Source organism: Suricata suricatta, chromosome 3 (genome assembly GCF_006229205.1).
Source record: "Suricata suricatta isolate VVHF042 chromosome 3, meerkat_22Aug2017_6uvM2_HiC, whole genome shotgun sequence".
NCBI classification, from domain to species: Eukaryota; Metazoa; Chordata; class Mammalia; order Carnivora; family Herpestidae; genus Suricata; species Suricata suricatta.
This window is the reverse complement of record NC_043702.1, coordinates 144664865-144680750: the sequence shown is the minus strand read 5'-3', so window position 1 is coordinate 144680750 and position 15886 is coordinate 144664865. Positions and strand designations below refer to the sequence as shown.

The following is a 15886-nucleotide window of genomic DNA, read 5'->3' as shown; positions in this document are numbered from 1 at the left end:
AGATAGAGCGCAGATGGAATCAGGATATGATCTTGACATACAGTCAGAGGAACTGAACTACTGATGAGTTGAATATGAGAAGTGAGGGATAGAGGGAAATCAAGGATAAATCATACATTTTTGGGTTGAGTGTGTAGACATACTGATGCCATTTACTGAGATAAACAAAGTGAAAAGACAGGCAGTTTGGGTAGAAGGTAAGCAATAAAAATTTAATAAAGGATATTATGTGATATACAAACAAGCAATAGATAAAGAAATCTGCGGGCCTAGTAATCATCGGCAGAAATTGCCACTGTCATAGTCATAGTTCACACTGTCGTCATCGTCATCGTTCTTTATCATCATCCTGGTGCTATGTGCTAGGCACCATACTGAAAGAAAGTTCTGCATCACCTTTATGAAGTAAAAACCATTTTTCTTATTTATTGATAAGAAGAGTAAGACTTATAAATGTTAAATAACGTGCTCTCCATCACATAGCTAGAAAGCGGGAGATCCAAGAACTCATTTCAGATAATCTGTCTTCAGAGGTCATGATCTCAACCACCACACTAAAGAGCCAGTCCTCTGTTTCCTTCTGGCAGCTCCACAGATAAATGCTGGGGTTCCACAGGGTTCATTTTTGGCCCTCACTTCTCCCTTCATACATTCAGTCTAGGCCATCGAATTCATTGTTCTACCTCCCGCATTTACTGACTCTGGAAGTTCGTGTTGAAGGGACTCTGGGTATCCCCCACACCCTCCATTGGACACCCGATCATAACTCCTCTTCCACACCCTGTTCTTCCTTGATCTACGTCCCTTTGATCTATACTTAATGAGATCCAGTCAAGAAAGAAAAAAAATGATGCATAAATTCATTCTATATAAATGTGGCTGAAAAAGAGGTACTTATCAAAATTTCTAAATATAAGAAATACCTGCTTTATGAATACTTAGTGAGGAAGCTGTTTGAAACATAACCAGTCATATAAAAGTCATAATATTCACATAATAATGACATAAAGGAAGACAAATATAAAGATATCCTAAATATAAATACTATGAATGCATTTTAATTCCAGTGTACATAACAATGTTATATTCATTTCAGATGCACAATACAGTGATTCAACAATTCTATACATGACTCAGTGCTTATCAAGTGGACTCTTACTCCCCTTTACCTATCTCACCCAACCCCCACCTGCCTCCTCTCTGATAACTATCTGTTCTCCATAGTTGAGTCTGCTTTTTGATTTGTCTCTTTTTCCCCCATTTTGCTCATTTGTTTTGTTTTCTTAACAACCACATATGAGTGAAATTTTTTTTTTTGGTCATTTTTTTGGTTGGTTGTTTCTTTTGCTTGCAGAAGGTTTTTATTTTGATACAGTCCCAATAGTTTACTTTTGTTTTTGTTTCCTTGGCCTCAGACACCATCTAGAAAAATGTTGCTACAGAGAAATTACTGCCTGTAATCCCTTCTAGGATTTTAATAGCTTCAGATCTCACACTTATGCCCTTAATCCATTTTGAGTTTAGTCTTATGTATGGTGTAAGAAAGTAGTACAGTTTCATTCTTCTGCATTATGCTGTCCATGAACATAGAATGCTTTTCCATTTCTTTGTGTCAGCTTCAATTTCTTTCATCATTGTTGAATAGTTTTCCGAGTACAGGTCATTCACCTCTTTGTTTAAGATTATTCATAGGTATTTTATCCTTTTTGTGCAACTGTAAATGGGATTGTTTTCTTCATTTCTTTTCTGCTGCCTCATTATTAGTATATAGAAATACAACGGTCTATCCTGAAACCTTACTGATTTCATTTATCAGTTCTAATAGTTTTTTGGTACACTCGTTACAGTTTTCTATATATAGGATCATGCCATCTGGAAATGGTTAAGTTTTACTTCTTCCTTACTAATTTGGATGCCCTTCATTCTTTTCTCTTGTCTGATTGCTGAGCTATGACTTCCAGAACTCTGATGAATAAAAGTGGTAGGAGTGTTGTCTTGTTCCTGACCTATGGGAAAAGATCTTTTTCACCAATGAGCATGATATTCACTGTGGGTTTTTCATATAAAGCTTTCATTAAAGGTTTATCTGGTTTCCCTGTAAACTTGCTTTGTTGAGGGTTTTCATCATGAATGGATGTTGTACTTTGTCAAATGCTTTTTCTTTATCTATTGAAATGATTATATAGTTTTTAAACTTTCTCTTATTGATATATCACAATGATTGATTTGCAAATACTGAACCGCCCTTGCATCCTAGGTATAAATCCCAATTGATTGTGGTGAATGATTTTTTTTTAATGTATTGTTGGATTTCATTTGCTAATATATTGTTGAAGAATTAGCCTGCAGTTCTGTTTTTTTTGTTCCATCTTTATGTGGTTTTGGAATCAGGGTAATGCTGTCCTCATAGAATAAATTTGGAAGTTTTCTTTTCTCTTCTATTTTTTGGTAATAGTTTTAGAAAAATAGGTATTAATTCTTCTTTAAATGTTTAATAGAATTCACCAGAGAAGCTGTTTGGGCCTGGACTTTTGTTTGTTGGGAGTTTTCAATTATTGATTCAATTTCTCTACTAGTAATCAATCTGTTTAAATTTTCTATTTCTTCCTGTTTCCTGTTTTGATAGGTTGCAAATTCTAGAAATTTATCCATTTCTTCTAAATTGTCCATTTTGTTGGCACAGAATTTTTCATAATATCCTCTAACAATCCTTTGTATTTCTGTGTTGTTTATTGTTATTTCTCCTCTTCCATTTCTGATTTTGAGTCCTCTCTTTTGTTGTTGTTGTTGTTGTTTTTAACTTTTTTGAGAAGCTGGCTTGAGGTTTATAATTTCGTTGATCATTTCAAGAACCAGCTCTCTGGGTTTCACTGATCTGTTCTATTGGGTTTTCTTTTGTTTTCGTTTCTGTATCATTTATAACTGCTTTATCTTTATTACTTCCTTCCTTCTACTAGATTTGGATTTTGTTTATTCTTCTTTTTCCAGATCCTTTAGGTGTTAAGGTTGTTTCTTTGAAATTTTTCTTGCCTCCTGAAGTAACCCTGTAATGGTATAAACTTCCCTCTTAAAAACCACTGCATCCCAAAGCCTTTGGAGTGTTGTGTTTTCATTTTCATTTGTCTCCACATATTTTTTTTATTTCCTCCTTGATTTACTGGTTGACCTATTTATTCTTAGTAGCATGTTATTTAACCTCCATGTATTTCTGCTCTTTCCAGATTTTTTCTTCTGGCTGATTTCTAGGTTCAACACAATGGTCAGAAAAGATGCATGGTACAAAGTGCCAGGGTGGCTTAGTTGGTTAAGTGTTCAATTTCAGCCCAGGTCATGATCTCATGGGTTCATGAGTTTGAGCCCCAGGTCAAGCTCTGTACTGACAGCTCAGAGCATGGACCCTGCTTCAGATTCTGTGTCTCCCTTTCTCTCTGCCACTCCTCTGCTCTCTCTCTCTCTCTCTCTCAAAAATAAACATTAAAATTAAAAAAAAAAAGACACATGGTATAACTTTGATCTTTTTTGAAATTGTTGAGACTTCTTTTGTGACCTGATATGTGATCTATTTTGAAGGATGTTCCAAATGGACTTGAAATGAATGTATATTCTGCTGTTTTAGGAGAATGTTCTGAATATATCTATTAAGTCCATCTGGTCCAGTGTATCAAAGCCACCCTTTCTTTATTGATTTTCTATTCAGATGATCTGTCCATTGATGTAAGTAGTGTGTAAAAGTCCCCTACTATTATTGTATTATTATCAATTAGTTCCTTTATATTTGTCTTTCACTGTCATATGTATTTGGGTGTTCTCATGTTGGGGGCACAAATGTTTACAATTGTTTTGTCTTTTTGTTGGATTGTCCTCTTAATGATTATATAACCCTCTTTCTTCATCTCTAGTTAAGTCTTTGTTTTAAAGTCAATTTTGTCTGATGTATTTCTACCCCAGCTTTCTTTCTTTTCACATCAATGTACATGACAAATGTTTTTCCATTCCCTCATTTTCAATTTGCATGTGTCTTTAAGTCTGAAGTGATTCTGTTGTAGGGAGCACATAGATGGGTCTTGTTTGTTTTTTTTTTTAATCCATTTCATCACCCTGTGTCTTTTGATTAAAACATTCAGCCCATTTACATTCAGAGTAATTATTGACAGGTAGATATTTGCTCTCATTTTGTTCTTTGGTTTTTGGTTTTTTTGTGGATCTTCTCTGCTCCCTTCTTTCCTTCCTCTCTTCTAGCATTAAGCTGGTTTTCTTTAGTGATATACTTGGATTCCTTTCTCTCTATCTTTTGCATGATCTAGTACCAGTTTTTGATCTGTGGTAACCATTCAGTATGTATGGTAACATGAAGATAACATCTTCAGCATATAGCAGTCTATCTTAAGATGATAGTCACTTAAGTTTGAACCCAATCTCCTCCCCATGTTTTAAGTACATGGTGTCATAATTTATTCCTTTTATTTTTTGAGTCCCTTGACTAACTTTTGCAGATAAACTTATTTTTAATGGTTTTGTGCTACCTATTTTTCTTACTCTTACTTAAGGTCTTTCCTTTCCACTCAGACTCCCCTTTAATATTTCTGGTAGGGCTGGTTTAGTGGTCATGAACTCCTCTAACTTTTTTTTGCCTGGGAACTCTTTATCTCTCCTTCTATTCTGAATGAGAGTCTTGCTGAGGATAGAGTATTCTTGGCTGCAGATATTTTTCCTTTCAGCACTTACAATGTATCATGCCACTCCCTCCTAAAAAGTTTCAGTTGAAAAATCCAATGATAGCCTTATGCGGTTTCTCTTTTAAGTAATTGTTTTCTTGTGCTGCTTTTAAAACGCTTTCTGTATCAGTGCTTTTGGCCATTTTAATTACTATGTGTCTTGAAGTGGGCCTCTGTGGTTTGATTTCGTTGGGGGATCTCTGTGCCTCCTGGATCTAAATTTCTGTTTACTTCTCCTAATTTGGGAAGTTTTCAGCTATTATTTTTTTCAAATACATTGTCTGACCCCTTTAGTCTCTCTTCTTTTTCTGGGATCCCTATAATGTGAATGTTATTATGCTTGATGAAGGCACTGAGCTCCCAAGTCTATTCTCATTTTGCATAATTATTTTTCTTTCACTTGCTCAGCTTGATTACTTTCCATTATTCTGTCCTCCAGGTGGCTGAATAATTCTTCTGATTCTTCTAGCCTGTTATTTACTCTATCTAGTATATTTTTAATTCCAATTATTGTGTTCTTCACCTCTGATTGCTTCTTTTTTATATCTGTGTTAAGGATCTCACTGACGCCTTCCAGTCTTTTCTAAAGTCCAGTAAGTAACTTTATGATCATTACTTTAAATTCTCTATCAGGCACATTACTTATCTCCCATTTTACTTAGGTCTCTTGCTGTGATTTTGTCCTGTTCTTTCATTTGGGACCTATTCCACTGTCACCTTATTTTGCCTAAACCTTGTGTTCGTTTCTGTGTTTTAGGAACGTTAGCTATGTCTCTTACTCTAGAAAGTAGTGGGTACGGCGTACAAAGTGATAATGGCCTGATCTTCCTCCACAAGGGGGGTGGGGGAGCATCCGTCACAGAGACCTGGGCCAGCGGGGCCAGTCCACAAAGTGTTCGCGGATGGGGATGCAGTTTTAACAAGGTGTACGTGTTCCCATAGGAGGTGAAGAGCCACCACCAGCAATGGAACTGGGGCCCCACAAAGCTCGCAGCTGGGTGATGCAGTGTTGTCAAAGGTTTGCACAGGACATCTAGGGGAGGGAATCCACAGCACCTGGACTGAGGCAGGTCTAGCTGGAGGGGCTGGGAGGAGGTATAAGCAGTTAGGTTGTGAATGCTGGTGCTGTGTGGTTCCTGAAGGTAGCTTTGTGTTTACTACGCTGGGGGGCTAGGGAGGGAAATGGTGACTGCCAGCTCCTTTGTTCCTGGAGAAGTCCCTCAGGGAACTCTGAGTTCAGTAAATAGCTCCCCTCCCATACCAGCCAGACATTTTTCAAACTGCTGCTTCTAGGCTGTATTTCTGAGGGCCATTTGTGGTGATGTCTCTCTCAGGGTGGGGATTCAGCTCTCTATGCCCTGTGGGCTAAGCCTGCCTGATTTTTAAAGTTCCAGGTTTTTTAAGTTCTGCTGGTTAAAAGAGCTCATCAAATTTGGCCCTCTGACTTTCAATGCCAAGTACTATGGAGATTCATCTTCACCTTGCAGGCTCCCCAGTGTGACAGTCTGTTTCTTACCCCCTCCACCCCCATGCTCCCTCCCACTTGCAGCCAGACCCACTGCATCTCTCCCCTTCCCTCTTTGATGTGGCCTCTTCTCTACATTTAGCTGTAGAATTTGTTCTGTCAGTCTTTGGGTTGTTTTCTGGGTATTTACATTGATGTGAGTGTTATCTAGCTGTAACCATGGGATCAATTCTAACAAACTTAATAGAATCCCTATATTCAATGTTTCCCTTCAAAACAGGTGCCATGATCGCATACAGACTGACCCCTGGAAGGCTTCCAATACTTAACTAGGTTTGAAATTCCTCCTTTAGAATAGTAATCAGTCTGTGAACCATATGAAAATTACTGGTCTCATTTCAGAAGATATCTCATTTTGGTTAAAAGAAGAATACCAAGACTATTTACTTTTTTCACCAAGTAAATATAAATACTTGGCTCTACGCAATTTTGCAATATTTTCAAATATCAAATAGACTCTCAAAAATGGAATTAATCTATATCTCAGGCACTGAATGCAGTTCCAAATACATTGGGAAACTATTTTAATTTATGTTGGCCTCAACTTTGTCCAAATCACTCTAAACAGACTGTTCAAACAGAAATTTCCAAGACAGTAGATGAAAGAATCTTTACTGTATTCTCATGGTTTTTAAATCCTCTAACTTTCTCAAGGAATTTCCTTTAAAATTTGAGAAACACTTACTTCTAAGTATGGATATATGAGCAATCTAAATTCAAAACTCAACCAAACTTTAAATATTTTGAAATTACTTCTCATTTGACAGCTTTCTTATTATTCTCTATTACAATGTAGTTTTTTTCCTAAAATAACTCTAAAGTAACTAAAATCTATATAATATTAACATAATATATTTGATTAATATTTAGCTCAGGGGTGACATTAATTCAATTAAGCATCTGATTCTTCATTTTGGCTCAAGTCATGATCTTACAGTTCTTGAGATCGAGCCCCACCTTGGGCACTGTGCCGGCAGCACAGAGAATCCCTGCCTAGAATTCTCTCTCTCTGTCCTCACCCCCTACCCTGGCTTGTGTTTCTCTCACTCAAACGAAATAAACATTAAAAAATATTTAGCTGAAGAGTTATAAATTAAATCAACTTTCATTTAGAGATTAATTCATTTATCCAACAAACATTATTGAGTAGAAATTATCTACTATATCTAACATATGACCCACTAATGTGAACACTGCACTGCTGAGCTAGTATGTTCTTCCTTTTAGTTGAAGTGTAACTGATGTACTTTAGTTGAAGTATAACTGATGTATATTAGTTTCAGGTTTATAAGATATTAATTCAACAATCTATATATTACTCAATGCTCATCACAATAAGTATAGTCACCATCTGTCACCATACATTATTATTATATTTTTGGCTATATTCCATATTCCATACTTTCACCTCTGTGACTTAGTTATTTTATAACTAGAAGCTAGTATTTTTATCTTGAAATCTTAAAATTTCACTTATTTTGTCCACCCCATCTACCTCCCCCTCTGCAACCACCAGTTTGTTCTTTGTATTCAAGAGTCTGTTTTTCTGTTTGTCCCTTTGTTTTGTCTTTTAGATTCCAGATATAAGTGAAATCATATGGTATTTATCTTTCTCTAACTTATTTTATTTAGCATAATATCCTATAATACCAATCTACGTTGTTTTAAATGGCAAGATCATATCTTATCTTATTCATTCACCTATCAGTGAGCACTTGGGTTGTTTTCATATCTTGGCTATTGTAAATAATGCTGCAATAAACACAGGAGTGCATATACCTTTCCAAAGTATGATCTCATTTGTTGGAAGCATATTAGTGTAAGGAATTACCCAATCATTAATTTTCTGAGAGTAATCTTTTTGTTGTCTTCCCAATTATATACTGCCTCGACTATAAACTATCCATATTATCTGTAACATAAAATATAGTTTATGCAACATTGTTATAAGCCTTTAGGCCATCATGCTCCATTAGTGACTAAATATCTGTGAATACCATTACTTTACTACCTTAGATTTGGAGATGAAAGAAAGCATAGTATAAGCAAGATATGACTGAATCAAAGTCCAAAATAAGTAAAGACACAAAATTCAGTGAGAGAAGTAAGAGGAGACCAGATAATGCAAGACCTTCTAAGTTATATAAGGAAATGCAGAATTCAGTGTGACAGTAATAAAAAGCAGCCTCTTAAGGAGTGTGATAAATGAAAGTACACTTTAAAAGGATTTCTTATGCTACAACATAAAGAATAAACTATAAATGTAAAATGAAAGGTAAAGAGCTCAGTTACAAAGTTTTGGCAATAATCCAGGGAAAAGGCAACAATAAACTAGAGTGGTACAGTCAGCATAGTCAGGATATAGAGCATTAGCAGATCAGATAGCTTTTTAGAAAATAAAACCAAGAGAATGTGGTAATTGCCTAAACATAATGTATGAGACTCCCTTATTTGTAATTTGGGCAACTAGATGAATGGTAGTAATAATCACAAGCAAAAGTGCAATCTTGGGCAGAATATAACAAATTTCATCTTGAAGAGTGGACACTTGAGGTACCTATAAAAATATCAAGAGTCATAGTGATTAAAATCAAACTGGCTAGGAAATGCATGAGGAGCTTCCTCTGTGAAAGCTAAAGAATCACTGGCTGGGACTCAGACAACCCTGGGTCAAATCCCAGCTCCACCACTTACTAGCTATGTTCCCATGGGCAAATTGGTTAATTAGTCTCAGCCTCAGTCCCTTACTTGTAGTGTGTGAAAAACAAAGCTTTGTATGTTATCTGTCAGAAATAAATGAAGCAAAGTATTCAAAATACTTAGCACAAAGTAGGTCCATTTTAAGAACTCAATTATCAGTAGATACCGATAGTAGCAGCCCAGCAGATGAAGGTGTTAAAGACAGCAAGTCTGGGATCAGGTTTTCAATAATGGGAGGGGTGATGAGAAGGGCAGAAGAAAGGTGACAATCCTTTAGACGGGGAGCAGTGCCTCAGTGCAGCAGGTTTCACCCCTTCCTCCTCCCAAGAGAAAGGGGTAGTAATCAGAAGGAGGCTGCTGTTGCCACCTCCTGACCATTGTGGCTTACGGCTGTTAGAGAACAAGCCGCCGAGAGAGAGAGAGAGAGAGAGAGAGAGAGAGAGAGAGAGAGAGAGAGAGAGAGAAAGACTGAGAGAGAGAGAGAAGAGTAGTGTCCTCCTTGGGGGAAGGAGAGAACGATCCAGTTAAAATAAGGAGGTGGAAAAAATTCAGTAAGAAATGAGGGGTGTAGGTGGTTGCTTGTATGATAAAATCTTCAGAAATTCTGAATATTTTAATATTCATATTCAAAAAGGTGGTGCTTCAGAGTACCGATTGACACCAAGTTTATATTCATTCAATAAACATTTACTGAATATCGACTGTGCACTCTGGGTACTGTTCTGGAGACTAGTGATAAAGTTTATACTCTAAGAAAACAAGGGCAATGAACAAAATGAAAACTAATAAGGTGATAAATTCTATGGAGAAAAATATGGCAGTGAAGGCATACTAGGTTGGCATGAAATTTCAATTTTCATTAAATGATCAAAGGTGATATTCAAATGTGTACTTGAAGAAGATAAGTGAACAAGCTGATGGGAAACTATTATAAGGTTTTAAACGGACATGATTTGACTACAATGTTATCTTTTATATTTAAATTTTGTGTAGTTTTGTAATCACTTCTGTGTTGAGAGTACAGTGAAAGGAGACAGGGCAGAAGCAGAGACCATCTGGGAAGCTCTTCACAGTGAGGTGAAAACTTAACTTTGAGCACAGTGGTGGCATAGATTGGAGGGAGTCAGGAGTGTCCCTACAAGCTTTAGCCTAGCAACTGCAAAGATGGACTTCCCAGTAATTGTGACAGAGAAAACTGTACATAGAACAGTTTTCAGAGGAATATCTGGAGTTCAGATTCAGACATGTTAGGTTTGAAACATGCGAATTCGATTTCAAGTATGCAAGTGGATGCAAGACTTTGAAATTCAGGACAGAGGTCTGGGTTGAGATATAAATCTGGGAGTCACCAGCATATAGATTGTATTTAGAATCCTGATTTGTTAAGAGGCTCAGGAGGGGAGGAGAAATCAGTACAGGAGGGACTGCTGAGACAAGAGAAAAACAAAGTTCTTGGCAGCTAAGCAGCGAACAGACTTCAAAGAAGAAAGCATGGTCAACTCTATCAAATGCAACTGGTAAGTCAGGAAGAGGAGGCCGAAGAACCCACAGCCGGACTGAGCAGCGTGGGAAGTGCGATCCTGGCAAGGGCAGTGAAGGCGGCATGGTCGGGGAGAAAGCTTAATTGGAGTACACTTCAGAGAGTGAAAAGAGAGACAAAACTACAAATAATTCTTTCTAGGAATTTTGCAATAAAAGGCAACAGAGAAATAGGTCAACAGCTGGAGAGAGGAAGGACTTCAAATGCTGTTTTTTGAGTTTGTTTGGTTTGGTTTGTTGTCTGATGGAAAAATAATAGCACCTCGGTAATGTAATAGAAAGGACTCAGCAGAGGAAGCTGAAATAAGCAGGGGATGGAGATGGGGTCTGGTGCTCATGGGAGCTCTGGCCTTTGAGGACTGTGTGGCTTCCGCATCTGAAAGGGAAAAGGCAGATCACAGGAGTACAAATTCTGGGAGGAGGATAAACCAGTAGGGGTCTGTGAGCATGTTCTTCTGAATGTTTCTGATTTTTTTTAAGCGAGGTCCGTAGGCAAGGGCATTAGCTGTGACTGAGGACAGAGGAGAAAGTGCTGGCGGCTGAGGAAGAAAAGATAGGTAGTAGTCAGTGAGGAGAATGGGGAGCAGAGGCACTAAAGGGATATGGCTGCTGATATACAAATAAGAGTTTCTTGATCAACATCGTCAAGGTTCATGGTCATGAACTTAAACTATGTATAGCAAGAGTCTTCTTTCCTCAAAACAGCAGCTGCTTGTTCTCCATTACCTTCATTAATAAAGTTACTCAATGAACTAAACTTGTTAAAAGAAGACCATTCCATCTAAACTTGTATAAAGATTCCCCCAAGATAAAAGCTCTACTCAATGGTATTATGACAAGTACCTTGGCAAAATCTATTCATCGAAAGAAGCAAGCTAAATTACCCTAAATACACTATAAATCACTTTCATAAATAAAGTAATTCTGTGTAATAAGTTAAAGAGAAGAGAAGTGGAGCACTTGGGTGGCTCAGTTGGTTAGGCATCTGACTCTTGATCTCAACTTAAGTCGTGATCTCACAGTTCATGAGTTCAAACCCCATGTGGGACTCTGCACTGGCAGCATGGAGTCTGCTTGGAATTCTCTCTCCCTCTCTCTCTGCCCTTACCCTACTCATGCTCTCTCACTCTCCTAAATAAATAACCTTAAAAAAATTATTTAAAAAAGAGAGAGAGAGAAAAGAAGGTAATACAGTTATCATGTCCAAAAATCCTACCCACTCAACAGAGTCCACTGGGGGCTACTCCACTCTGGCCCACAGCACACCTGGCGGTTACTAGCCTGACAGGCTACAAGGTACACCTCACCTCTTCCCAGTCCTTTCACAGAGATGCAAGAGCACAAAGAGACTCTGGATTGGGCTGCAATGAAGCTTAAAAGAATGGTCAGTCTACCTTTCTGCTTAGATTAGAAAACAGCAAGGCAAGATTCTCATACCTCCCAAGCTGTAAAATAAGGACTATTTTTCTGCCTGCAGATGTGGGACACTTTCCTCTTTCACAAGTAGGCAAAGTGTTACACTAGATATCTACAAATTTATAAATAATTATAATCTAAGCCCTAAAGATTATTACAATTAAAATTAACCTTCCTTCTGGGTTGCCTGGGTGACTCAGTTAAGTGCCCAACTCTTGGTTTCAGCTCATGTCATGATCTCACGGTTCGTGAGTTTGAGCCCCATGTTGTGGGGCATGCTGACAGTGTGAACCCTGTTTGGGATTCTCTCCCTCTCTCTCTGCCTCTCCTCCACTCGTGTGCATGTGCACATGCATTCTCTCTATATCTCAAAATAAATTAATTAAAAAATGAATTCTCCTTCTAATCACTCCCAGAAATCATTAGTATTATACTGATTATAATTGTTTTGTATTTATATTTATGATAAAAATGTGAATGTACCATAGCCCTCTTCAAACAATGACCATAAATCAAAATACTCACAAAATGTTAGTTGTAAACTTCTCTTGTTTAAAATTAGTCACATAGTAGAAAATAAACATTTTACTATTTATTTGTAACCATCTTATACAGTTTGTATTTTTTTTAATTAAGCCAAATCCGTTGATCCACAAACAAGAGTCTAAAGCAATGAGAATATATAGAATTAAAATCCAGTCAAGATATCCTTGTAGTATCTTCTAGTCTTTAGTGGAAGGAATCAAAGGAAAGAAGGAAGAAAATGAAGGGACGGGAAAAAAATGAAAGCAGATAGAAAGAATGTTTCTCTAAGTTCAAGAGAATGATACTAGTGCAAAAGCACATTTTAAAAGATACATAAATCTCACAATCTAAAGCTTCACACACATACAAAAAGAAACTTCTATACTAAAAATTAGACCATATATTATGAATTATGGGGTTGCCGTATTCATCTCCGAACAAGGAAAGGAAAGATATGCCTGGAATATACATCACTCATCATTAACAGGGCATAACTGGTATTTGACACTTAGAAAGCTGACCTCCCTAGATTGCTGTGTATGTCCAGACTATTAGCACCAGAAAAGTGGAAGAAGTCACTTGGCTAACCATATGTTGCCATATCACCCCCGTTATTGAGGCCAATGGTGTGGACAAAAGAAAGTTGTCAAACCAGAGGAGATGCTGTCCTTTCCCAGCCCTTGAAAATAATGCTACCAAGAGCAGGAACATTTTTCAAAGATTTAATAAGCAATAACACCTCTAAGCTCTTGTCAGGTAATCTCTCTTTCACAATCTCACACCATCAGTCTGAATGCGGGGGGGGGGGACGACACCCTTCTCCCTTCCCCCACTTGCCACAGGCAGCTAGAACCTGGGATGACACTTGCCTGTTTCCAACAGGGAGAGAGGGCCACCCACACAGGAGCAGCAGCAGGAGGCATAAACGAAAGGAACAGTGTGAAAAGAGATGCAGAACCACATATATAATCTTGAAATTTATGCTGTGTGGCAGCTTAGTGTCTCAGAGGAAAATAATTACTTTCATTTTTGCCTCTTACAGCCGCTCTGACCCTTCCAGGAAGGTGAGTCAGCAGGAGGCAAAAATGAAAGTCCTTCCCCCAACCCCTTTGAAACTTAGGGCTGGCCCAGACTGTGGATTTCAGAATCGTAACATGAACTGCCTAATTTTTAGAGGTGCTTCCTTTATCCTCTTCACTAGAAACAACAAGGCTATGAGATAATAGTGTTCGCCTATGAGGGTAAAACCGACGCTAACATGTGTGTATATCTAACAGTTAGAAGGTGCTAATTACAATCTCAATGATTTATGACCATAATAGAAAATATAGAGAGATTTTTAAAATATTGGACACTGTATAATAACTAGCTGGAATTTAAATAAAAACTGAAAAATAAAGAAATTAAAATAGCAGCCTTACTCTAAGCTAAAGGGTCTTGTTTTTGAATACCGAGAATTCAGGTAAGTATACCAAAGGCGGCAATTCAATTCAATTCAATTAGGTAAAGGGCTGATTTAAACATCTTCATCTTAAGGGGCCCCTGGTGGGCTTCAATGACATCTCCTTAGAGGCCCTGCTCCAGAGGAAGAAACATAGCTCCACAGCGCATCCAAAGTAAGTCAGGCGGAGTGCTCCTCCTCCGGCAGAGTGTAACCCCACAGAGGTAAGAAAACGTCCACAGAAAATAATACAAAGGTGTCAGAAGTACCAGAAGACACACAAAGAATGTATTATCAGGTTTCCAAGAAGAAGATATTACAATCAGAAAAAGCTTCATGATAGAAATGTCATTGTAGATGGTGCTTCAAAGACCGGCAGGATTTCAAAAACTGGAGAAAAAAATGAGGGTGCAAAGTGAACAAAATCATAGAGGTAGAAAAGGCAGTTTATGTGTTGGCAGAATTTTCTGAACTGTGTTTCCCAGACACTGTGTTTCCCACACCGATTCTGGGAGAAGTCAATAGATGCACTTAAAAAATATAAAAAAGAAGTCCCATAGTTAAATAAGCGTGAAAAACACTTACACCCTATGTCCTTCCCTTGGAAATTAAAAGTGCACAGCAGAAAAAGAAAGGCCCTGACGAAGGACTGTCATCAAGTAACTGTTTAATCCAAGTCCCACCAACCTATATGACTATAGAGCTTATTTGAAAAATTATCCACCGATTCTTAGAATAATTTCAGAATAATGATCTAAGCAAAATTGAGATAAGATTAGCAGAGTAGATTTGAGACATATTCTAGAATGCCTCACACACAAAACTGAGAAATGTAGCCTTTATGAACAACAGCAAAAATGAGATTTTGGCCCTACATGGACAGGTGTATTATTTCTAACCTATCATTACATATTGAGCTTAATGGCAAGCTCTGTATGGAACTTTTTACTTCATTTTGTGTTTTACAAAAACACAAACAACCACCTACATGGAGAAACATAATGCTAATCAGAGAACATGAGCAAAGTAGCAATAATGGAAGGCAGCTATGGATAATGTAGGGTCAGCCAGCCAAAGCAAAGACAGGTACCACACACACAGGCTCCCCACAAGCTGGGCACGGCCTCACTTGTGTTCTATTTGCTCTAATATTAGCAATTCAATTAAATTAGCATTCAATTAAAGTTAAAATCTAAAGCTATCCTTTTTTTTTTAACGTTTGTGCACAAGAACTAAGTATTCTAAAACACTATTTAAAATAGAAACAATTCTAAAATTTATAAATTCATAATTAGCATTGTTGGAGCTATTTTATTTCCTAAAGGAACTGTAATTCTCTTTACACACACACACACACACACACACACACACACACACACACACACACACCCAGCCTTCATTAGAACAAATTACCTGTGGCTGGAACTGGGGAACAGGTGGCCCTTGCATTCCTTGTGATTGGTCATCCATTGTCTGAAGCAACAGGAGCTTCAGAACTCTGCAAAAATATAAAGTTGAAATTTAAATAATGTAATCATTACCAAGTTGTTTTGCTTATCATATGCCTAAGGCTTGCATTGAAATTTTAGATTTACCTAATGTTTCAAAAAGTATCCAAGAAGATATCCCATACTCTCATATCTGCCATTTGCTAACTTCAAGCTCTGTTTGGCTAAGACAGTAGTATATTTACTGTCCCAACTAAGTCCATTTCTCCAAAGTAGTATTACATGCTTAGAAAATCCTATTTTGTGAGATGACATTCTCTCTTCTCCATTATACCGTTTAGACCAAACATACTTCCCCTAACCCTTGCCAATATGCAAAGATAATTAACATAATAAGCTTTCCATAAATATGGTAAATGTTATACAACTCTAAAATGCACCTCATCTTCATATTCTAACATGTTAGTACTTTTGTTCTATATGCATACTTTGCTTATAATTAATAAACATTTATTAACTTGTAAACACAAGACTAATTCTATGTTACCTATTGCACAAGGCTCTAGAATTGAACTAC

At 37.3% G+C, this 15886-nt stretch overlaps 1 protein-coding gene across 1 annotated transcript in view; it reads right to left on the bottom strand.

Moving 5' to 3' along the window:
- NEK7 (NIMA related kinase 7) overlaps positions 1–15359 on the bottom strand; it is a 92975-nt gene extending 77616 nt beyond the window's left edge. Inside the window, exon 1 of the mRNA XM_029935407.1 lies at positions 15275–15359. Within this exon, the coding sequence (XP_029791267.1) occupies positions 15275–15331 (57 nt within the window). The 5' untranslated portion in view covers positions 15332–15359. The remainder of the gene's footprint in view (positions 1–15274) is intronic.
- Between the last annotated feature and the right edge of the window lie 527 nt (positions 15360–15886).